The sequence below is a fragment of the Berghia stephanieae genome, chromosome 7, assembly GCF_034508935.2.
Source record: "Berghia stephanieae isolate SIO BIC M18660-M18661 chromosome 7, UCSD_Bste_1.3, whole genome shotgun sequence".
Taxonomy (NCBI): Eukaryota; Metazoa; Mollusca; class Gastropoda; order Nudibranchia; family Aeolidiidae; genus Berghia; species Berghia stephanieae.
The window spans coordinates 53,408,858-53,435,089 of record NC_088366.1 but is presented as its reverse complement, the minus strand read 5'-3'; the positions used below and the strand labels follow the sequence as shown (position 1 = coordinate 53,435,089).

The following is a 26,232-nucleotide window of genomic DNA, read 5'->3' as shown; positions in this document are numbered from 1 at the left end:
CACTCCCTTGCAAAGCATGCTGGGACAGTCTTCTCCCTTTTGTACAGTTCTGTCGTTCCCTAACTTCGAAGGGGTTTCGGCTCTGTTGAATACTTGAAAGTTGTTATTAGGAATAATCTCAGGCCACTGTTGAAAGCTGTTGGAAAATGATAAAGACAACTCTTTTCGACCTTCACTTTACATCACAAAACCAATCTTTTTCTTGCGTTAATTGACATTAGTCAATCGACATAGATAGAGAGACGAAACAGAGTTGTGAGGTCACTCGAGTTCATGTCAACTGCTAGAGTTCATATACAAATCTTTATGGAAAATGGTCCCCGCTAAACCCATATTCCTCCCAACTTGATTCATTTTTAAATCGGGGACAGATTTGACGCTTTTTCCCCCAATGGGTAAAGAACATAAACAAATGTAAATAAAGTCATAGTAATGAAAACGTCAATGTGAACCACTTGTTACGTCGCCGGTTTCGGTTTAATTAGAGAATGAAGTATGAAGACTTGACTTCTAATTCTAGTCTAATAACTAAGGCTAAGGACACATTGCTTGTTTATACTTATAATTTATAATAATTATAATTATTATTGCTTATATTTTTTAATATGTTTTAAAAATTTATTTTAGTTTTATTGTTTCATTTTATTCAAAGTCCAGTTATCTGCTAATGAAACAATGGACCACATCCATGTATGTAATCAACAAATAATTTGTTCATGATTGTATTGGTGTACTTTTTGAATTTCAAAAATACATTGACTCAAAACAATTAGATATTGTAACTTTAAATTTACTGATACAATAATGCCTTTGGGATGAAAGGGGTTGGGGGGAAGGGGTTTGGTTCTAAACAATGATTTACCCTCATTTCATAGACTTAACCTGGATGAAATTCAGTAGATAGTTTGATATTTTTAATAATAATAATAATTAATTTGTACATAGACAGATAGGCCTTTAAAAACGTTTAATGTATCTTACTTTTAGATCTCGGGTAAACGGTTCCAAAGTAATGATGATTTTTCTACACACAATATTTACCATTGCAAAAAGCTCAAAATCTGTGACTGGGACTGTCACCGGATAAGGTCATGATTAATCACCAAGACAGTCATTTTGGTGACTACAGTTTGTTTATAGAGGTGTTGAGTGTACTTGCGTGTTTATAGAGGTGTTGATTGTGCTTACAATGTGAAGGCCAGGTTCACACTCGTACTGTGACTTTCTTGATTTCACATTTGCATCTATTTAGTCTATTACAATGACCAATGATCCACTTGATGTTTAATGAAAACAAACCATCACAAATGTAATCACAATTATACACCTTCATACAAATGATATAGCCAAAGTTGCTGATTTTCTTTATATTTACCGAACTCAGTTTGCATGAAAATTCCATAAAATTTGTTCCTTAGATCGCAACCCTTTACCATGCAGCGTTAGAAAACTGCTGTACCAAATGTAAAATCCATCTGTTTTGTTTTAATTCTATACAATAGGGAAAATGTTGAAATCAAATGTAATTTATTATTCTTGTCTCATTCTCTCTCCAATCTCTCTCCCTCTCTCTCTCTTTATTAGAAATATAAATTAAATCTTTTAGATTTAAATAGGTAGAGGCTAGGTGCACATATTTGCAGTCCTGCTAACCGAATGCAATTATGGGCCTGATTTAACATTGTTGTAATGAATAATATTTTATGTCGGTTTGAGAGTATTTCCATTACAACAATGAAACCATAAAAATTTGGGTTAACAGATCTGTATAAATAAATACACGTCGGATAGACGACGCAATGGCATTAAGTAAGTTAAACTGTTATAAGTGCTTATTAATGAAAGGTTTAACGACATGTTCATTCCCTTGAATTGCAGTATGAATTGATTTTACGACCTGTTTAGCTCACCATAATGACATAATCCACACCAGTATCCAAATTATAGTAGTAATACAATATTTTTCTGCCAATATTTGGTGTCCCGAGGATAAGATTTCTCAAGACACTTACAGTAGTCACATTCTTAATCAAATTAAATACAGCAAATGAGATGATCTTGGATTTCACTTTTATGCTTTTATCTCAAAAGTTTGTAAAAAGAATTTTAATATCTGTAAATTGAACTGTTGCACTTTGATTTGATTTGAGTGTCTATGACTATTATTATATTTATGGAAGGAGAAGATTGGTCACAATTTACATAAGGTACAATACCTTGAATTACAGTAAAATTACTTTAAACCGAAAGAAGCTAAACCGAAAAATACCTTAAACCGCAAAGAATTTAATAAATTGTACTAGTTTCTTCATTATCTTTGTACTAATTCTTACGATGAACCGAAATACTTCTAAGAAGGACTTTCTTTAAACCGAAACAACTTGAGAGCACCTTCCCTTTCTCTCTCTCTATTCTTCTTCAAAAATTCGGGAAGGTGGCCCCACATAATAATGCCCGGCGATATTAAAACAAAGAGCGTAAGTATAAGATGAGGGTGAGGGGTGGGGGGTAGGCAAACACTTCAATCACTGCACTTGGGTTTGGCCAGCACCACGATCGCAGACTGGAAAAGGAAGACAACGGGTGACTGGCAGGCGAAAAATGAGGAAAGAGGGGGAGTTGGGGTGTAGATGTGTGTTGATGCTTTGGAACTGACTGGATTTTCAACATGACAATAAGGAGGGGGGGGGGGGGAGAGAGAGAGAGAGAGAGAGAGAGACAACTTACCATTGACATGCCATTTCATTTCCACTTTGATTGAATGTGTGTGAGAGAGAGAGAGAGGGGGGGGGGGGGGGTTCTATGTAATTAGGCCTTTGAACCTAATGGCTTTTCAACAAAAGAGAGGTGTGTAGTAGACAGCTTAGCATTGACACACCTTTTCATTTACATTTCACTTCACCTCTGAGTAGCTGCACATCATTCATTATCAATTATCGCACAAGAACTTTCGATCTTATTTTAGCTTTACATTTTACTAAAAGATGTCTAAAAGAAAGCATTGTGCTTACACGTTGGAGTTGAAATCAAAATACTATGTGAAGTCGATGAAAAAAAATGTTGATCAAGACGGAGATATGTAAAAAACACAGCATCCCGACCTCAACTCTTTCAACAATTTTGAATTGAAAACGAAAACTCCCAAAAATATTTTAAAAACACACCCCCCAAAAAAATAATACTAACATAAAAAAAAAATATATGATTTTTAAAATGGTTACGAAGACGGCATTTATTCAACCACTACATTTAACGGGAAACCCATGATACGATTAAATGAGCAAATTTCTTAAATTGTTACTACCCTTGAAAAACATCGCAAAACGGGAACTTGCTTTAAACCAAAATGTCTTTAAACCGAAATGGTTTAGAAGGTCCCCAAAATTTCGGTTTAAAGTAATTCTACTGTATTTTCAAAAGACAAATTTTGGTCTGAATAATTATAAATGTGCATTAGATTGTAAAACAGGAAGAAAATCACAAAGACGATGAAGAAATAGAGTCTGGCGAAGTGGAACTTCAAGGACCTATGCTGGAAACAAGTAGTAGTATATGGTTCAAGGGAGATAACCTTATTTATAAATACTTTTCTTCAAATTCATCTAGAGCTGGTTGTGGGCCTTGTTACATTTTCATTTAGTAGTCCAGCTTGATGTTTAGGTGAATTTCCCAACAGAATCATGGATGAAGATATGTGTCAATATTTCAACATAGGGATTATTGTGTTAAAATGCAAATTTTTAATTAACATTTTTTTTTCTTTGCTGTGTTTATTAATTTTATTGATTTATTGATTTATTTTAAGCAAAGATGAACATTTTTATCCCTGCATTTGATTTTCATTGTGTGGTGATCTTTATATTTATATGCACTGTTTTGTTACAATTGTGTAGGATTTGACAAATCAGTCAAGATATTAAGATCATTAAGATATTCTTTATTCTATCTCATTCCAGTTTCATCCGTGGATAATCAGAATGGAAGTAGAGGAGGACATTACCACTTCATTGAAGAAGAAACTTGTAAAAAATGGTAACACCAACGAGAATGAGGGGGCATTAGAGGAAGAAATCAAAGGCAAATCTCCAGGAAAGAATTCTATTTGCAATGGTGATTCTAAGAATGATGAAAAGGAATCAGTGAAGGAGAATGGGAATCATTCCAAAGATTCTGATCTCGATTCTAATTCTAATTCCAACTCCATGAGTGCCAATAGTAAAGAGGACTCTGGAGATGAGAACAAGATTGACAAAGAAAATGAAAATGGTATTGAAGGTGATCAGGTAGATGATGAGTCAGAGTCCAGTGTAAAATCTGAAGATGAAGAGTGCAATAAAGACATGGAAGATGACAAAGGAAATGCTGAAGAAGAAGGGGACAAAGAAGAGGCAGACGAAGAAAAACAGGAACAAGATGATAGTATGGATGGAGTTGAATCTGAAGATGGAGAAATCAAAGAAAATAAAAAAGGAAAGGTCAAGAACAATGATGAAAGTAAAGGAGGTGAATATGATTCTGAGGATAAGAATTCTGATTTGGAAAAAGATGAAGAAATGCCTGTACTTGATCAGGAAAGAAATGATGATGTTCAGAAAAGTGATCAGGAAGGAAAAGTGGATGATGATGACGAGAAAAGCGATAGTGAAAAGGAAAATTCAGAAATTCAATTAAAAGAATCGAAAGAAAAGAATGAAAATTCTACATCAGAGGAAGGGAAATCAAAGGATGGGAAAGACTCCGGTAATGATGATGTGGAGATTATTGGTGAGTCTACTTTAGTTAGGATCGACTCCCCCTCTGTCCAAAAAAGCTCCTCCAATGTTATTCTTATGACTGGTGGATTGAATCAAAATTTCTCCAACAACTCACAAATTTTGTCTGCGACTAATTCGTTTTCACCTGTTGTGCCAAGTATTCCTCATGGTTTCCTAATTAATGGGAGAGGTACCGGAAGTCCAATGTCCCTCCTTCCACAACAAAGTCCCCATGCCCCTCCCAAACCAAAATCCAGTTTAGACCAAATTGAGCTTATCCGTTGGGAGATCCAAAACCGTCTCAACACACGTCCTAAGTACTTCAAGCCAAATCCTTCAGCTGAACTTGGACCGTTAGCCAAATTCCTTTTTGACATAGGTTCCAACCTAATCAAAGAAGCTGTTTACCATGAACTCGTAAAGATACAGTCAAAAAAGAATGATGAGAATTCACTTTCAGAGAAGGAAAAGGAAGATTTAGAAAAACTTAAGGACATTGAAAGGGATTTACATGGCACAATAGGCCATTTAAAGTTGAAAATGAGAAAAAAATGTAAAATATGTCACTTTCAGACCGAGTCCGGTAATGTGATATATCACCACAAGCAATTCCCACACGAAGATGGCAAAAATCTACATTGTGCTTATTGTATCTATACCACAAAGCAACCGATGAATTTCAAATTTCATATAGAGTCTGAGCATGGGGTTCAACCCAGACTTCATGACAGGAAAGCCTTCTTTGAATGTGATCTTTGCCCATATGAGAATAATCAGGAACAAAAGTTAAATATTCATAAGCAGAGATGCCTCAAGCAGTTTAGACCATTATTTAACTTGCACCCCAGTTGTCTTTCAGGAGCCGAGATTAATTTGTGTCTGGAGAATATTTTCTACAAACCTGTTGTACCTAAAAATCTCAAAATTTTACAGCAGAAACATGCTCAACAACAAGCCGCCCTTGCTGAAGCACGTCGTCAACAAGCTGAAGTTCAGGCTCTAGCAGCTCAGAAAAATGCAGCTGCACTTGCTGCAAAGAGACAACAGCAACAGCGTCAGATAGCACCTGTGCCAGTTTCAGTTCCACAAAGATACCCTGGTCCCAACACTCGACAATTACCACAGCGTTCTCAGCCTCAAACTCCAACTATGTCAGGTGTACGATATAATTCAAGGCCCCAATTCCCAGCACAAAATCGAACCACTGTCGCAAACATGCTCAAAGATAGAAAAGAGCCAACAAAGCCTCTCCCTCATATAAATCCTGCCCAGCAAAACAATGCTCCAGGGGGTTTTGAAGTTTGTGAGATTTGTGGTGGTTATGTCAAAGACCGCAAAGCTCTGCGAATTCATTTTTTCTATGCTCACCGGATTGACTTACCATTCAATTTATTCGATAGAAACCAGCCTCCTTTGTACTGTGCCACTTGCTATGTTCGTTTCTGGACTGCCCAAGGTCTTCGTAAACACATAGATGTTCATGTGCAAGAAAAGAAAGTTCCAGATAATTTCATGGGAGAAGGTGTTCATGGTAAATGTATATCATGTGGTCAACTTGTTGGGAATATAGTTGTTCATATGAGAGTTGTTCACAATAGAGAAATTCATCACTATATCAATGCCCTTATGTGTATGTTTTGTGGTGCAAGCTTCAACAATCGCGCTAATGTTGAACGTCACATCTCTGATGTCCATGGAACCATTGATATTGCCACTGGAGCAGTAAAAGTTAAGCCTAAGGCAAAATCAAATCCAACGCCTCCGAGACCTGCCCAGAACCAGAAAAAATCAAACAGTGGCAAAGACAGTCTTGTAAAAGGCAGTGTTTGTGTTTTGTGTAATCTGAACTTTGGACGTAACGTAGATCTTACCCGACATTGCATGCGTATGCATCATACTTGTATGAAGTGTGGTATGGTTGTCATTGATAAAGCTTCTCTACTCAAACATACTTGTTTATCATCACCTAGTGGCACTCGTGACTGTACCATGTGTTCAGAGACTGGATTCCATCCTGCATACTATGTCAAACATTTGAGGGACAAACATCTTAGAAAGTTTTCAATCACAGTTGCTCGTGTATCTGCTCCTATTATTGAAAAATGGATCAAGCGACCCTATCCATTTAATGCACGAGAGGATAATCCTGTGGAAATATCTGATTCTGAGGAAGATGGAGGTCCTGAAAATGAAAAAGTGCAATCTCCAAAAGTGTCGAGTCCTGTGAATAATGTCAATGCCAATTCTGAAGCCACCCCAAAAAAGAAGACCAAAATTGGACCTGCATCAAAAATAGGAAGACCACGGCTGACTAATGATGGTGAGGTGACTTCTCCTCCTAGTGGTCACAAACGTAAATTGAGTGAAGCAACACCAGAGAGGACATCCAAGAGGCGAAAGTGAAGTTCAATTTAAGTGCCAATTAATTTAATTCAAATTTAACTCATAATTTTCTGACATTATGGTTGCCTCTTGAACAGTTATTTGACATATGGACACTTATTTATATTTTCAATAGATTTTTATAAATTTAACCACTAAAATATTTCTTAATCGTAAAATTTCTTCCCCTTTTGATAATGATGGGTGTTTGCTGGGATTTTCCTTGTCTTGTGAAGAGGAGAATGTGGGAATTTGATGCATTAATGCAGTTAAGCAAGAGCTGGTATTTATGAAATCTAATTGTTTCTTTGGCATTAAACTAGCTTTTTAAAAATAGATGATAAAGCTTAATGTATGATTATGAAGTAATTAAAAAGTTTTAAAGATAGATTTATGACACAAATACTAAAAGTTTAAAATGTAATAAAACCACTTTTCTTAAGTAAATTGGATAGACATGATAGATTCTTTTATCGTGCAATACCTTATATAGGGCCTTTCTCTTGCACATGATATTTTTAGTTGTGTAATTAATAAAAATTTATTAGTATTAGCCTTTTTAACAAGCCCATTGCAGCTGAAACTTATTATTATTGGCTGCTCTTTAAATGTATTCTCCTTTTTATACTATTTCAAATGTGCATGCGATTCAAGAGTATCTTGAAAGAGATATTGTTTGCACTTTTCATCATTTGTATAAACCTTCACATGTAGAGGTTTTCTTTCAACTCTTTCAGTAGAAGTAAAAGTATAAAGTTGTCGGTTTATGCTACATAGTACGGTATTGTCCATGTAGACACAACTGCAAAATTAAGTATTATTAGGCTGAAAAAATTGGTAAGATTCTAATCATGAACCCTATCACTTTGTTTTATCTTGCAGATTATCATTATATTATGTTGTATACTGTTTTGTTTTTGTTTTTTTCTTTTAATGTGTGATTTTGCTAAATATCTTTATTTGGTTGAACAGGCTTCGCAATCAGTATTGTTACTGACCTCCCACAGTGGGCAGGGAGCTTAATTGCTTAGTCTTCTTTCCTCCTATATTTGTTTTCCAACTTGCTTTCTCTCTTTGTCTTGGAGTGAGATTACTTGGTTTTGTCCTTCCTCTAGTCAGAGTCCCTGGCTGAGAGGGAAACAGTCAAATGTATAGTTACGTTACAGTTTTGTGAGATATTTTTTTTTCATCGTAAATCATCACTCTGTTGTTATGTATTGTTATATGTGTTGTTTTGAATGTAAGCATTTGAGTGTGTTCCTCTTAGTGGGATTCTGTCCTGGTTTCTGGATGAGACTCTGGTGATCTCAAAGTACATTGATGATATGCTCTTGAATTCGATATCTGTTCATTCAAACCATTCCCCTTTGTCTTGCTTTTTCTTGTGTGCTTTCAAATGTAAATCTAGAATTTGTTTCTATTCCATTTCCTCCTTTTTACTGGCGCTGATATGATGACCTCAATGTTTGTAGCAATTGCTGTAAATCCCATAAAAACAATCATTATTGAATTCAGAGGCAATTTTGTCAAAAGAACGAGAATATGAGAGGCGTTTAAAAGAATATGAAAAAAAAAAAAAAGATTAAATTGAGCGTAAAAGAATTACTTCACTGATTGGAATTATTTGGTTTGCTTGTATTCTGAGAACTTTTACAAGAAATGCCATTCATTCTCTCCTGTCCTTTGCTAACCTAACCCTAAGACTAAGATGGTGTTCATTTGGGAAATTAGCTATTGTGTCGTTAAGAAATAACAAAATGTGCTGTTTTCTTATACCTAGGTCTCAGAGGGTTTTACATAAGATCAATATTATTCATGTGGAACCGACCATGAAACCACTTTACATGTGCTTATGGATTGCCCATTATACAACGTGCAACGTTCGAACCACTGGGTCACCCCTACAACACTCAACACAAAGCTCTATGGTGAGGCTGAGGACCTAAAGCGGACCACAGACTTCATAGCAGATATCGGACTGCAGCCATAGATGTCCATCAGAGGAACGAAGAAGAAGAAGAAGATCCACTTGTGATCTAATTTGATATATATCTTTTGCTTTAAAAAAAAAATTTTTTTTATAGGTCTTAGCATGATTCAGGTCTTTTTTGGACTATTTTGGAACTTATGTTCTGATTGTTGCTGAAATCATTATAATATTGCAAGCGCCGTGAAATCCTGACAAATATGAACGCAAACAAACTATTCTTGAATGTGTCGGTTAGGTTTTGCTTTTGTCTTGCCTGTAGTCTTGGAAATATGGATTTATCCCTTTATGAGGAGATTATTTTTTTTATCTTTCAATTTATGTATTTATTTTATTTTTAATGCATTATATTCAATTTTGTTACCATTTGAATGGTTCATTTTTGTCAGAGATCCCATGGTCTTGTTAGTGTGGGATCTATAATTAGTAGTGTACACAAAGACAGATAATGCAGTGGGGTCCATTGACCTCTCAAGGCGAGCAAGAAGGTCACTCACAATCTCCTTTCCAGGTTGCTTTCTGTCATGGCTCAATAATGATAATAGCTGGGTGGGTTGTTACCTCCCATTGTGGGAAGGAGTTCACTTGCTGTGTCTTCTATCCCTCTATATCTGTTTTACGAGTTTGCTTTCTGTCTTTGTCTTGGAATGGGATTCTTGATTTTGTCCTGGCACTTGCCAAAGTCTTTGGTGTGAGGGCAACAGTCGAATAGTTTCAGTTTTGAGAGATGATTTTTTTTTCCTTGTAAATAATCTCTCTGTTATGTACTGTTACAATTTTTTTGTTTTGAATGTATAATGTTTTGTTAACACTCGAGTGTATTCTTCTCTTTGTTGGAGCCTCTGCTTATGTCTGGATAAAAATTTTAGGTGATCTCAAAATACACTGAAGGTGTGCTCTTGGAATCTTCATCTGTTTCCTGTTTGTACCATTCCCTTTTGTCATGCTTTTTTTTGTGTGCTTTCAATTCTAAATCTAATTTTCTTTTCACCGGTGCTTAAAATGACCTTAATGTGTCTCAAATGCTGTAAACCCTGCTTTCTGTCTTTGTCTTGGAATGAGATTGCTTGGTTTTGTCCTGGCCTTGGTCAGATACTCTAGCTGGGAGAAAACAGTCAAAATGTATAGTTATGGTTTTGGGAGATGATATTTTTTTCCCTTGTAAATCATCTCTCTGTCACATATTGTTAGTTATGTATTCTGTAAACATTTGAGTGTGTTCCTATTAGTGGGATCCATTGCTGGTGTCTGGATGAGACTTTTAGGTGATCTAAAACTAAGTACATTGATGGTATGCTCTTGGAATCTACATGTTCCCTATAATTTAAACCAATTCCCCTTTGTCTTACTTTGTCTTGGGTGCTTTGACTGTAAATCTAGAATATTTTGACTATTCTATTTTCTTCTTTTTACTGGCGCTGATATGACCTAAATGTGTCGCAAGCGCCGTTAAACCCTTAAAAACAAACAAAACATACTTCTGATCTATAAACTTTTGTTTCTCATGTTTTACTTTTTATGTAGTCTTTTGGCCATATCAGCTTCCTTTTTTTTATTGGCGCTGAAATGACCTTAAGACAGAAAAGTATTACAATGCAATACTGTAAAATTATATTTATTAATCCTTTCTTGAATTTCCAACCCATTAGATTTCAGTTACATGATTGATTATTTTTAACATTAAGAATTTCATAGAGCAAGTATGCCATTGATAATTGATTTTAAGTTTGTATTTTCGTTTTCAAGTATTGGATTAAGGAATATTATCTTACTGGTGCTATTTCACCCTCGTTTGTTTTATTTAAAGTGTTGGTCAGGAATGCCCTTTTTCCGGCTAAAGCCGGAGGAATGCCTTGTTTTGAAATCTTCTGGATGGTCTTGATCGGTGTTGGTGAGTTGTATTTTTTAAAAGATTGAAATGGTGGTTGTTTAAAAGGCAACGGACACATGTGTCAGTGCATGACATAATCAGTCGGAAGGTGAAAAGTTTGGATTTGCTTTGCATTTTCTGAAAGAATATGGTCACCAGAGCATTTTAATCTTTGTTTGAAGTAAATCGAGTGATTTTTCATGAAGTTATGGGTCAGATGTATGGGAAAGGTATCCAGCACCTTTTCTCAAATTTCATTCTTTTTCAACTTGACTAGCTGTAAAAAATATTTAGAAGTGAAATTATGCTTGGATATTTCCTGAAGGTGTTCAAAAAGGGTTGATTAATCATTCATGACAAGAACTCGTTTTTTTATAAAAATTGACCTTCTAATTAAACTTGGCAATATTTCAGTTAAAACCTTTTCACCAACCGACTGATTATGTCATTCACTGTAACAGGTATCCATTTCTATGATTTGAGGGTGATGCCATTTGATGAAGAGAAGTTTTGTACGAAATATTTTCATAATATGCTCTTTACTATAAAAATTTTCAGGCTTTTTTTTTTGAGTTGAGTAAAGGGCATCCCTGGCATACGTGCTGCGATGTGATTTTATTATTTTAACAGATATTTTCCATTCATTTATCATAATAATCGTGCATTTTGACAAATATAGTACTCCCATTTTCGATGATAGTGGGCAGAAAGGTCATTGTTACTGTGTCTTCTATACCCCTATACATGTATCTGTTTTCCAACTTGCTGTATGATTTGTCATTGCTGCGGAATAAGATTACTTGGGTTTTGTCCTTTCCCTTGTCTGAGATTGAAATGAAACAGTCAAATGCATAAAGTCTTGGGAGATGATATTTTTTTTCCTTTAAGAGAGTAATAAACAAAAATGAATATCACAGCTTCAAAAAAGGAACAAAATTAATACCAAACACGGAATGTTTCTGGGTCAAAATCATTCTCCAGCCAACAACAGGGATTTTTTTGGTGGTCCCAGTATCATATCTAGTTGTATCCCAGTTCCACCTAACTGATTGATATGATCCAATCGAAACAAAAGAAATTAGGGGAATTACCTCGCCGCACCTTCTTTCCTCTTCATTATTATTCTACCGCTTCCTACGATGGGATCTATTTACCTCCCTGGGTGGGGTTCCTCACCTCCCATTGTGGGCAGTGAGGTACTTTCTGTTTTCCAACATGCTTTCTGTCTATGTCTTGGATTGAGATTACTTGGTTTTGTCCAGGCCCTAGCCGGGAGGGAAAGTGTCAAATGTATAGTTAAGAGTTTTGGGAGATGATATTTTTTTCCTTGTAAATCATCTCTGTTATCCACTGTATTGTTTTGTTTATATATTATATATGATTTGTAACAATTTGAGTGTATTCCTCTTAGTTGGGGCCTGTGCTTGTGTCTGAATGAGACTTTTAGGTGATCTCAAGCTAAGTACTTTGATAGTGTGCTCTTGGAATCTACATCGGTTCCCTATTTGAATCAATTCCCCTTTGTCTTACCTTATCTTGGCTGCTTTAATTGTAATTTTATAACTTTTTACTATCCCATTTTATTCCTTTTTACTGGCGCTGATATGACTTAATCTGTTGCAAAACCTGTAAAACCCTCAAAAACAAAAAAACAAACTCTTGACCTCCCATGATGGACAGACAGGTCACTTTTGTTGTGTCTCTCTCCCCTTATATCCTTTATGGGTTGCTTTGTTTCAATCCTCTTGGTATGAGAATACTTTATCTCTGCTATGTTTTGGATTAGTTATTTTAAGTTAGGAGCCATTTTGTAATAATAATTTTATATTCCTCGACTCTGAGTGAGATCTTATGCTGGTGTCTTGGGTGATTATACTTGTAAATCTAGGATTTTTTTTTTATCATCCCATATTCTTATTTTTTACTTTTACTCTTGGCTCTGATATGACATAAATTGTCATAAAATCCTTTAAAAAACAAAAGTCTTCTTGGTGTCAAAATGCTAAAAGTGAGCAGGCGCTGTAAAATCTCTGAAAACAGAAACATAATAACCCACACACATTTCTGTCATATGTTCTTTTGCGCTTTGTTATACAACTTTTTCACTGCGCAGTCCCATTACTCATCTGTGAGATTTCTTTTGTATTTAATATTAATATTATGTCTGTAATCATATGTAAATAAATTAAAAGATAAAACCTTAAAAATTGGTCGGTATGTAAATAACGTACATTTTGTATTATTGATATTTTTCAAATGTATTTTGTTTACTTAGATTTTTATCTTGATTGTCTCTGTATAGTGTTTTGTCTATAAGTTTGGATAATAATAATATGATAAATAATCAGGTTTCACTTCTTTTTTTTAAATCTTTGAATTTTGATAATTGCATTGCGTTCTTGTTCTTAATGTAGAATCTCTATAATTTAAGAATTTAATCATGATTTCTACATTTGACAAGTACAGTTATAAATAAAAAGTACAAAAACATAACTCAAGCAATGTATCCTTTTTCTGTCAACTACAATTACAACAGTAATGGCCTGATAACAAGGGGTTTGTTTGCAGCTCCTGGGCCGTTGGATTCCAGAATGTCTTTTCCAAGTGACCTATGTCTGAATTCTGGAAAGAGACTTTTGGTTTCACCATCCTTGCTGAGGAGAGGGAAGCAGTTGGAAAGACTATTCTTTTTATGAGGCAGATTTGTGTGGGGTCATCTGAGCTCCCATGGTGGGGGGGAGATGTCTCCTTTGCTGTCTTCTATCCCCCTATATCCGTTTTCCCTCTCCATGCTGCTCTTGAGCTTTAGCTTTTATATAGCACAATATCCTCTAAACATGCTCAAAGCGCTTTACAAGGGGACTTTAGCCCCCGACAACACTGAATGAAATATGGCGGCTGTTGGGCGATATTACAATTTTTTTTGACAGACAACGCTGTTTGTTGACGTCCAGATACACATTTTACACACGAGCATGTGATTAAAGAGCCTTTTTCCAATGACTCAACTATGCACCACTCAGGACTCTAACCCAGGACCTTCCGATCCGAATGGAGTATCATAAAACTAGACCACATAGCTGTTTTTGCTCTGGGTTCTCGGTGGGGTTCCCCAACTTTCAATAGTGGACAGGGAGGTCACTAACTGTGTTTTTTACTTTTATACCCCTATATATATGTTTTCTGGGTTGCTATCTGTCTTTGTCTTGAAATGAGATAACTTGGTTTTGTTCTAGCCCAGTCTGGAATCCTTGACAGGAAGGGAAACAGTCAAATGTATAGCTAAAGTGTTGGGAGATATTTTCTTTGTTAATCATCTCTGTTTTGTACTGTTACAATTTTTGTTTTAAATATATGTAATGGTTTGTAAACATTCAAGTGTATTCCTCTTTGTGGGGACTGTGCTTGTGTCTGGATGAGACTTTTAACTTTTAGGTGATTTCAGACTAAGTACACTGAAAGTGTTGACCTCCCATGGTGGGCAGGAGGCCACTTGCTGTATCTTCTATCCTATATCTGTTTTTCAACATGCTTTGTCTTTGTCTTGGAATGAGATTACTTGGTTTTGTCCTGGGCCTTGCCGGATACCCGGGCTGAGAGGGAAACAGTCAAATGTATTGTTAATTTTGGGAGATATTTTTTCCCCCTTGTAAATTGTAAATCATCTCTCTATTATGCACTGTATTATGTTTTGCTTACATATTATATACGATTTGTAAACATTTGAGTGTATTCCTATTTGTGGGGACCTGTGCTTTGTCTCTGGATGAGACTTAGGTGATCTCAAACTAAGTACTTACTTTTGATAGTGTGCTCTTGGAATCTACATTTGTTTCCTATTTGAACCAATTCCCCTTTGTCTTACCTTTTCTTGGGTGCTTTAATTGTAATTCTAGAACTTTTTTTCTATCCCATTTTCTTCCTTTTTACTGTCGCTCAAATGACCTAAATGTGTCGCAAGCGCCGTAAAAACCCTTAAAAACAGGTTGTGTACTGCTCTTCTATACTCTTTAGATGTATCTGTTTTCCAATTGCTTTTTGTCTTTGCCTTAGAATAAGATTACATTAGTTGGTTTTGTCCTTTCGGAGTTCTTGGCTGAGAGGGAAACAGTCAATTACACAGTGTTAGTTTGGGGAGATTATATTTTTTTTTTTTATTGTAAATCATCCCTCTGTGTCTTTTTCTATCTGTTACATGTTTCTGTTGGTCTGGGACCCTTTGTAAAGTGCTTTGAGCATGTTTAGTGGATATTGCTCTATATAAATGCTCTAGTTTGTTTTGTTTAAAGGATGTAGTACTCCCCTGCTGAAAATTACAGTGTAAGGGAGAACATCTCCAAGAACCCCTGGTTGGCGCCCCGTGTAGATTCCGACACTTCTTCAGAAATATTTAATGTTTATTTTCCGGGCAATACCCTTGAGAGGGACCCGAAAAGGAGTGGAGTTAAAGCAGATCTGATAACTGAATGCAATTATTATGGGCTTAATTTAACATTTTTGTAATGGACAATATTTTGCATTGGTTTGAGAGTATTTCCATTACAACACTGTGCCCATAAAATTTAGGTTGTCAGACCTGTAAATAATACACATCAATCTGAAAGCACACCCTCACCCCATCCCCGGTACTTAGGATTCAGGTCATATGGGAACATCGGGTCCTCAACAATCTTCAAAGTTTGGAAATGCGTGCTGTCATTTAGATGGGAAGCAAGTGCAACATGGATCCAGTCATCCATGTATCCCAGCCTCCGGGAAGAAGTGTTTGGCATGTTGCTAATGTAAATATTCAACAACATAATATGTAGGTGCCAAGACATATCCGTGAGGAACACCTTTCCTCTTTTTCTACTGGGGAGACGTGGAAGTATATTTCCCCTAAAATAGATGAGAAGGCTTGTATCGTACCTTATGGTCTTTGCAAGCCTTAACTATTTCACCATATGATATCATTATAAACCGCCATTAGGTCTATTATTACGACCGATGTTCGAAACCTGCCTCTATTTTGAGACAAGTGCTCTGCCGCTAGCTAAACTGTAGGAACCCCCATATATGACCCGCCGTCTGAAAATGGTATTATGTTGGGACGAACTAATAGCTGGAAATTGAATTAATAGTCACAAATATGAAACTTAAGGTTAATAAGAATAAAATATAATTTCTTACATTGCAAAATCTCAAAGTTCGTATTTCTTTTAGTTTTAATTCTAAATTCTCTTTTCTGGATTCAATTCATCCCGACATAATACCGTTTTGAGACGTGGTGGCTGTGTAAGTGTAATCAAAATCAATTTTTATCTCATCAGTTACACATTAGTCATTGGTCAATTCATTGCCGCTGTACGTGTAGGTATTGCTTTTAATATATGGACAACGATCAGAATAATATTATAATAATAATGATAATAAAAAGAATAATAATATAATGATAATAATAATAATAATAATAATAATAAAAACAACAACAACAATAGTTGCACTTTAGTAGTTTAACAAAGTAAAATAACATTTCAAGATTTTTAATTTGAGTCGATTTTCTATTCATTTTTACAAAATAATCAAAATATATCACACAATAATTTTGCACAATGAAAAGCTATAAATTAACAAGCAAAAACAAATTTTATCAAAACCTACATAAAAAATCTGATACATCAGATAAGGAACATATTTTTTCCAATTAAAAAATGACCACTATTTCTAACCTGAAATATTACCAACTAATGAAATAACATTAACTTAACATTAGGCAAAAATTACAGCATAGGACTCAACTAATGTCAAAAACAAATTAGAAAAAAAAAGGAATCTGATATTTGCTACACAATACACAACTCTCATCATTTTCATATCTTCCCCCCCCCCCCCCCCCCCCCAAAAAAAAAAAAAAAAAAAAAGATCGTATATCGTGATTTAAATTTCAATCAGATTATCTCACGCCATAACAGTCTTAAATGTGTATTGGAAAGAAAGGACAATTCTGTGACTGAAAAATATTACAAATATATCACAAAAACCAGATGAGCCATTGGAAAACATGATTGCTCATTTAAGTCTCCTTTTTTTTGTTCTTTCAGCCTCCATTATAATCAAACAGAGCTCAAAGTTTTAAAAAGCAAGCTTCACAGTACAACTACATATGTATTGTAACGTAAAGAATTAATTTTCTCAAATCTTACCTAAAAAATACTTTAAAAGGTCGTAAGTAAGTATGGATCACATTTTGCATCTTTTAAAATCGTGTAAATTTCTTTGACAGTAAAGTAAAATGAAACACTGAATTTTCATATCAATAGATTAAGCTTCTCAATTTTAAACGAAAGTAATAACAAAATGCAATTGTAAATTATTTCTCAAAGTAATATTTAACACAAATATAATTTATCAGTCATTCTCATTCATAACTCTACACCTTAAGAAGGAATTCCTGTCCGTCTGTAGAACTCTTTCTTCACATGACCAATTCTAACGTGTTTCCTGTCCGGGTGGTCTACATGGCGCTCCAGGTTATGACCGTATACTGATGATGCTAAAGTAGGCACTTCCTTATCCGTTTCCTGAGAAGGAGTAAACAGTTGGAATATTTTCATTTTCAAAAACTCTCTAAGTTTTCCATAAATGTTTTATTTTTAAACTCCAAAAACAAAATGAAGAACAAAAAATTTAAAAAAACCACACAAAAAAAACAATAGGAGAAACAACCCAAAAAAAAAAACAATAGGAGAAACAACCAAAAAAAAAAAAAAGTAAGCAAACAACGCAAAAAAAGTAACAACAACAATAAACAAAACAAGCTAACCCCCCCCCCCCCCCCCCCCCCAAAAAAAAAAAAAGTGAACCATCATTTAGATCAGAGAAAGTTTCCTCTTATCTCCCGTTTTCTTATGTGTATATTGTTAATGGTGGCAAGAAGCTCAATGTGCTTTACAATTCTTCATATAATCAATCCCCTTACAGGCCACTTCACAGAGTAGGGCCTTTTTGACAACTTTTTTTCTTTTTGGTACTAGCACTTGCAATAGCTGTCACTGGTCATGGTCAGGTACCTATTCACACCAGAGTCAGGTGGGGTAAATTCTGCAAAGTACATTACTTGGAGCACAAAACCCAGGATCAGAGTTTTACGATCGTTATCATCCATATGGTTAAAGATATGACTAAGCAGTATTTAATTATATTACAAGATTTAAAAAAAAGAATACTGCCGGACTTTGGTGCACATATTTTCAGGGCTTAATTTAACATTGTTGTAATAGACAATATTTTGCGCTGATTTGAGGATATTGCCAATACAACTATAATAATAATTTGAGTTATCAGACTTGCAAATAAGTGCACGTCACAACAAACCAACAACACCGCATGGTTGTAAAACGTTTAAATCAAGGCAATGTTTACTGAGCATTTACATTATTTTCTTCCTCTTCCATCACTTTACTGAACAAGATGATCAGTTTCAAAATAAAAATCATAATTTTTGGGACTTCTATGCAATTAAAAATAAAATTAATAAATGGACATTTATTGTTATCGAACAAAAGAAAATTAAAAAGAAAAAAAAAAGATATATATAATATATATATATATATATATATATATATATATATATATATATATATATATAATAATATATATATATATAATATATATATATATATATATATATATATATTTCTTCTTCTTTGTGTAGGGATCACACATTTGAGATTGACCTACATTTGATTTAAAAGAAATGTATATATATATACAGTTTCAGTCTTGTGTTCTATAAAGGCATAGAAGAAGGGGTTTAGGGTGCATTAAAATGGTCTGAATCTCTAAAAGATTGAATTATTTATCGCTAATTTCTTTTAAATCAAATGTAGATCAATCTCAAATTTGTGATCCCTACACAAAGAAGAAGAAAAGAAAAACATGATGTAATTTAAATTATCTTCCTGACAAAAAACGAAAAAAAAAAAGGTGAAAGCAGAATTAATTAATTTTAAACAAAAGGAAAACACTCAACTTGTCCCCCCAGGGTCTTGTCTTGTTTTATTTGAGGAAGAAGAGGAGGAAAAGAACATGGTGTTGATCAGGCTACTTTTGCTTCTAATGATGATGATGATGATGATGACGACTGATGATCATGATGGCACCATTTAAAAAGCAATACATAACATACACACCTCCGCATTAACTGTTAGGCCCCGTGATTTGGCATGCTCCCTATCATCTCGATGAAGTTTATTGTTATAATCCTTTGGTTTGTTGAAAGTCCTGTCATAAACGGAACCTGGATAATGTTCCTGTTTGGGAAATGTTTGGTGGTTAGAATACGACAAACTTAATATTCTGTTCTATTATTGATTTTTAAAAAATATTTACCAATCACATTACGTCCTCTACTACTACTATGGCCAAACATTATGTAGATGCCGACGACATTCAAACTATGAGTTCCCTTAGGAACATAATTGGTGGTCAGAATACGACATATAAAATTTTCAATTCTACTATTGGTTTATAAAATGTATTAGTTCATATTACGACTTCTAATGTGACCAAAGATTCATTATTAGATGCTCAATATATTAAAACTATGAGTTGTGAGTTCCTTTAGAGGCATAATTGGCATGTGCTTAGAGTTTGATCCTACCTCATTTTAATTTTAAATCGTACCCTCTCGTTTAAGAGCGTTTTAAAAACCTTAAATGCTCTGTGAAACTTTAAACCAGGCACTTTGAAGTGCATGAACATTTTTTAAAAAGATCTCTGAACCTGGCCTAATCTTCACTCCTACTCCTATATACTATCTAGATCTACATAATCAAGATGTAATCGTATTCTGTTGTGAATTGGAATAAAATAAATATCAAATTTATTTACCTTTCTCGGTGAATTGAAATATGATCTCTCCTGTGTTGTTTGTAATCTGTCTCGAGGGACATGGGAAAATGCGGACAATTCACAGGGTCTTCCAGACAAGTGGAAAACTTCTGTATCTGTCACAACAGTAAGGCCTTCTGGTGTGTCCGCCATTTTGACGCTCAGGGTTACTATACAAAAATACTCTCTAAACATTACTGTTGCTATGAAATATAAAATTAAAGTAAAATATTTTTCATTGATTTTGTATTCATACTATTTCTAAACAAGAAAAAATAATTAAGGATGATTTTCAAAAAATAATATTGTTTATACCGAAATTAATTACAAATCCAATCAATCCCACAGTTCACAGTACAAAATGGCAGCCCTCATATCAACAATCAGATAAAAATATTACCCACTACCGCATAATAATAAAAGTCTCGTGAAAGGTAACAAATTATGATAAAACTGCATTTAGTGAACAAAGAATATGCATGTGGCATCATATTAATATACGAAACACGGTGAAATAGAGATGTGAGTTACAAATGCAGCCAGATTTTTATAAGAATTTCAGTTCGGAAAGATAAGCGGAGAGAGAATTTGTCAACAATCAACACATTATTATTATTGTTTATTTATCATTTACTCCCATGAGACGCTACACTATTACTATTACCATTCATTATTCAATAAGGACCTTTTTTGTATTTTGAAAGAAAATGCGCAATGATCAGAAAGTCCACCATGACTTATACTTATAAGAGTTAAAACATCTTTTGCTTTTCTCGTCTCAAACTATTTTATTCTGCTTCAACTGCACTGCTTGTATTTTTATATTTTTATGTATAATTTAAATTATTATTATTATTGTTGCGTTTCTTCCTATTCTCTGCCAATATAATATAATAGAATAGGATTCTCATTAATTTTCAAGTCTTCTTTCAAATCTGTTCATTTATTGTTAAATTTCAGTTACGTCTTGTTATGTTGTAGTTTTAGGTAAATGATTATAATAATTATATCTAGACTCTCTCATTCTCATGTACTTTATTTTAATTACACATTACATTCCAGTTCCTGTGGCAACACACTAAATTTAAACTTTACACACACTAATCCCCCCACCCCTTCCAAAGTCAAAAAATGATGTGCTTCAGTTTCAGCCTTGAGTGACTTTAAACAATGACTGTGTTCATAGAGGAATAGCCGGATGCGGACTTCTTTTCAAGATGGATTTATTGTTTTGTTTTTATGTTTTGTGAATTGTGGCACATTACGTTTTGATTATCACTAAATAGTGCATAGAGACATGGGAGGCTGTGTCTGCAAAGACAAAAATATTCAAGACCAGCCCATAACACAGGTGGAAGATAGTGACAGCAGCTATCATTCTAGCTCTCACAGGCGTAGAGATCACAACCAACACCACAATCCTTCATCTACAATATCAGATTCCACAGACGTTCGTAGTCGTCATCATCATCATCACCATCACCACCATCACCACCATCATCATCGTTCACACCATAATCAACATGTAAGTATTAAACACTGTATTGGTTACTTGAGCTTTGAGCATTAAAAAAATATAACGCAATATCCACTTTAAAAAGTGCTCAAAGTCAAAGGGCTTTACACGGGGTCCCTGGCTAACAGCAACACTTAAGCCATAGAGGGTGTTATCGCCCGCTGCTGTATTGTGCGGGATCGCCCGTGGTTGCCTGGTACTTTTTTAGTGTTAAGTATACTCTTTTGCAGTACTGATTCAAGTTGCTTTTACTTTTATCCTTTTTTTAGCAATGAACACTTTGTTTTTACGATCACTAGAAAAGTTTCACTTTCGTTTCCACTTTACCGTTCACCAATTGAGATAGAAATGATTTTTTAATGATTGAAAAGTGTTAGAATTTGGAATTTTGTTTAAAATCAAGTTTATTCATTTTTTTCGTTAGATTTTGATAATTTTATTAAATAATGTGTCATATATCATAGAAAAGGCCATTCATTCTATTTTTTGACGTTTGAATCATCTCTGTATTTTATACAGTTGAAAATTTATGCCTTTTTTCAAAAACATAATTTATTAGCAAACCAGAGTTATGCCCCTTACATCAGCCATCTGAGGGGGGAATATTTGAAGAGGGTCAGCTCTTTAAGGGTTAACATGTAGAACGAGACATGACGCTTGTTAGATGATATTACAATTTTTTTCCAACAGAGACAATGATGTTAACCGCCAGATACTCATTTTACACCTGAGGATGGCGAGAGAATGTGAGTAAAGAACCTTTTCCAAGGACTCAACTATGCGCTGAGCAAGGCTCAAACCCAGGATTTTCCAATCCGAAAGCAAGTGTCATACCACAAGACCACATAACCACACTGGACGTTTTTGGGCATCAACATAGGTTTATGCCTGTAACTTTAATGTTTTCTTATCATTTGCTGTAAAGGACTGAGATATTCTTCATTTTTAATGAGTTTAGAAGCTTTAAGCATTCAATGATTGTCTTTTCCAGCTTGAGAATGTATCCCATTTCAGTTGGCTTCAAATATAGGAGGAATTGGTTGTACAGTGCAGTCCACTTAATTGGAAACAGCACTGTTACGCAGAAATCATTCCAATTAACTGGCATTCGAATGAACCAATTCCTCAGGGACTTTCATGAAAGGACCTCTCATGACTACATAGTGTGTTTTGTGGTAATTATAACAATAACGATACAGAGCATCATTTCAGTTGTTCGCTAACAGTTTTGACCCCTGTTACGATAAATTGACATTCCAGTTACAAGCTTCAACTGTGTTCCATAAACATTCTCTGTTACATTTTTTTTTACATAATGAAACTCTGCATTCAGATTCTTTGATAGCAAAATGAAAGTCCATAGCTTCACACAGCCTACTTATAGGTTGTTGCAGAACTTTTTGGACCTGAAATATTTATGCAAGCAGGTGATTGTCACACTCCATCGTCATATTGAATATCTCCCTATTTTCTTTATCCTGCAGGGTCATGAATCTTACAGACACATTCAAGAAGCAGACAAAGACAGAGTGGACCGTTTGGTACTTAAAACGTTATCTGCCATTAGGACATTAGTAGACAAGTAAGTTTCTCTCCTTGACCATAATAATAATAATAATAATAATAATAATAATAATAATAATACTTTATTGCATCCCAAAAAGGAAATTTTTGGTACAGACGTGTTATAATTTACACATAAGATAAAAATACAATGGAAATAGGATGTATATATATAAAAAAGGAGCAGCTCTATAACCAGAGCTGCGCTTTATAATATGAATAATTTCAAACACTGTAAAATAGTTAAAACTGTCACTATAAATTGAAAATTGAAAAGATTGCAAAACAAATAAATTAATAAATTAATATTTATATTTTTTTAAAGTAAAAATGAGAAATAATTATATAAAATGATTATTGCTTGTTGTTATAAAGCCTAATACTGGACGGCAGAAAAGATTTTCGGTGTCTCTCTGTTTTCGTTGAAATAGAGAAAGGGCGACCACTTCTTTCTGACATAATAATTGATGGTCTTAGTGGATGATACTGGTCATTTAATATTTTAGTTATTTTATTTATACAAAATTTCTCGTATAAAAGATCTACATCGTCAACATCATTTATATAGCGTTTAATGGATTTTTTAATATTTGAATTTATTTTGTTCCTTTCCACTGCTAAGCAATTGCCTCCCCAAGCTGTTATACAAAATGACAAAACACTTTCGATGACTGCTCTATAAAATAATGTGCAGAGGGTTTTATCTATTCTAAACTGAGAGAGTTTTGATAAAAAATATGTACGTCTGCACATCTTATGCCTAATTATTTTCAAGTGTTCATCCCACTTGAGCCTGTCATCAATCGTTACACCAAGGTATTTGTAGTGAGGAACTCGCTGGACGAATTGGTCCTTTAATTTTAACGGTTCTATCGGTTCCTTCACTCTCCTAAAGTCAATCACTAGCTCCTTTGTCTTGCTTATGTTAAGCTCTAGGTGGTGGGCATCACACCAAGACACAAATCTATCAATTTCTTGCCTATAAGCCACTTCGTTGCCATTTGTTATGAGGCCTTGAAGAGCGGTGTCATCTGCAAACTTTATTAAAGGTACACTCAGGTTTTGACTTCTACAGTCATTCGTGTATATTGTGAATAATACAGGGGACAATACACAACCCTGAGGAGCACCAGTATTTGTAGTTATACAGGAAGATTTGTTTTGTCCTAATTGAACATATTGTGCTCTCTCCGTAAGAAATTCGAGCACCCAAGCAATTATATACTTGTTTAAATTCAGACTAGTCAATTTTTGAACAACCAACTGAGGTTGCATTGTATTGAACGCTGAAGAAAAATCTGCAAAAAGCAATCTGCAATAGCTCCTAGCGTGATCTAGATGCCTGTAGATGTTGTTTGTAAACAGCAAAATGGCATCCTCTACGCCACGTCCTGGTTTGTAAGCAAATTGATGACTATCACTCAATGGCATAAACTGATTCCTAATTTTAACAAGAACAAGTTTTTCTAAAGATTTCATGACTATTGAAGTCAGTGCAACAGGTCTGAGATCGTTCATAGTTTCAAGTTTTTCTTTTTTTGGAACAGGAATAATTTTTGAAATTTTCCAAATTTCAGGGATCGAAACGCATTGGAGGGACCAGTTAAAAATATGTGTATAAATGGGGGAAAGCTGGTGGGCACATTCCTTTAATAGTTTTCCTTTCAATCCATCCGGCCCAGCAGCCTTCCTCTCGTTTAGTTTCGAAAATACGAATCTCGTTTCCTCTTCACTGACCTCAATAGTCATTTCATCTTCCAAAGCCCTGTCTAATTTATGTTTTTCATTTTCAATATCAAATTTGTTTGCTGTGTCGAAACGTGAATAAAATTTATTTAAAGTTTCAATTTCGATATCTTCTGATATAATCGTGGGCTTTGGATTATAGTTCACAGCAGTTTTAAGCCCCCGCCACATATCCTCCATTGTCCAATTTAAGTATGTGCTGAATTTATGTGTGACATGACAAAACGTCACATTGAAAAGGAACAAAATGCCATATACAGATCATCTCCAGAGCTCAAAACCCTTCCTCAGTCAACAACAACAAAAAAAAAAAAGTTTTTATACAATTTTAAAATATATTTTTAACATTTATTTTTTTTTTGGTGGTATTGGCTGAAGAATGATATTGAGCCTGAAACATTCCGTATTTGATATTTTGTTATTATTCGTTTTTGTCATTACTTTTTATAGTCCTTATCTTCTAGCAGCTTAGTATCACTTTGAGCTATAACAATTTTAAACTCTTAGAATTTTGGAACAATAAGTGATAATTTTTTTTTGCTAACCATACAAGCTCTGGAATTGCACAATTATATCCTCCTTCCATTCTCCTTTGCCATCCTTAGTTCAATCTTCCTCCTTACAACTTGGATATAAATTGAATTTCTGATTTTTTCTTAGTCGATAACCGATTTCTCACTCAAAAACTTGTGTCGTCAAAGCTGATTTGGTGGGTCCAGTGTGTTGTAATCTCTATTTGCTGTTGTGCTGATCTGTAGGTTTATTGTTTATCTGTCATGTAGATCATCAATCCCAAATGTGCTGCCAACTCACCTATGCATACATTGTGAGGAATGGAACTCTCTCCAATGACACTGTTGACTCATTGACCAATGATAATGTGTTTAATGTTCATTTGCTTGAACACCAAAAACCATCTTAAGCATAATTTTTTTTGTTTTTGTCTATTTTTTAAATAATAATTTTTTTTATTTCTATTTTTGATTTACATCTCTGACAAAACAGTACTTAACATTTTGTATGAAGATTCAATTTATAACTGAAAATTGTTATATAAAAAAATAATCCTTTTTAAAAGGAACACAGTTCTCAAAAACAAACTTTTGGATTGGAATGCATAGCGGCCAACAATCCTGATAAATCCACGTCTGTCCGGATTTAGCAATCTGGAGACAAAGACAAAAAAAAAAAGAAGAATTAGACTGTTTATATCCAATGAAGAAATAACCTTGTCATGTCCCAGGATTATGATTTTTTGACTAGTGTATAAAAATTAAAATAAGGAATAAATAATTTGAGAGTATATAGATAGTATGCTATAATACTCTAAACAAACATGCTGCCATTTTGGGTCATGACAGTAGCGTATGTCAGGATGTCTCATTTTAGCTCTTTGAAAAATTTGCTTCGATGGGAAAGTCGCAAATGTATTGCATTTCTTTATATATTAAATGATGCCTATGTGGCCCTGAACAAGTCACCTCGCACAGCTCTTTTTTTCAGAGCTGCACTTCGTCTAATGCCTGGATTATTTAGTCTTATC

The 26,232-nt window shown here is 34.4% G+C and overlaps 3 protein-coding genes across 3 annotated transcripts in view; 2 read left to right on the top strand and 1 right to left on the bottom strand.

The window, feature by feature from the left end:
* The window catches only part of LOC144976582 (uncharacterized), a 13,762-nt gene extending 276 nt beyond the window's left edge, over window positions 1–13,486 (top strand). The window contains exon 2 of the mRNA XM_078920878.1: window positions 3,957–13,486. Coding sequence (XP_078777004.1) covers window positions 3,957–7,157 — 3,201 coding nt within the window. The 3' untranslated portion in view covers window positions 7,158–13,486. The remainder of the gene's footprint in view (window positions 1–3,956) is intronic.
* Window positions 13,487–16,501: 3,015 nt separating this feature from the next.
* LOC144977490 (cilia- and flagella-associated protein 90-like) lies at window positions 16,502–20,043 on the bottom strand. The gene is made up of 3 exons (XM_078922781.1): window positions 19,865–20,043; window positions 19,165–19,284; window positions 16,502–17,553 (listed from the first exon to the last, which is right to left on the bottom strand). Exons 1-3 carry the CDS (start codon window positions 20,015–20,017, stop codon window positions 17,410–17,412), a joined length of 417 nt encoding a protein of 138 aa, XP_078778907.1. The 5' UTR covers window positions 20,018–20,043; the 3' UTR covers window positions 16,502–17,409.
* A 55-nt stretch (window positions 20,044–20,098) lies between these two features.
* Window positions 20,099–26,232, top strand: part of LOC144976581 (RING finger and SPRY domain-containing protein 1-like) — an 86,694-nt gene continuing 80,560 nt past the window's right edge. The window contains exons 1-3 of the mRNA XM_078920877.1: window positions 20,099–20,298; window positions 20,927–21,389; window positions 22,865–22,962. Coding sequence (XP_078777003.1) covers window positions 21,162–21,389; window positions 22,865–22,962 — 326 coding nt within the window. The 5' untranslated portion in view covers window positions 20,099–20,298; window positions 20,927–21,161. The remainder of the gene's footprint in view (window positions 20,299–20,926; window positions 21,390–22,864; window positions 22,963–26,232) is intronic.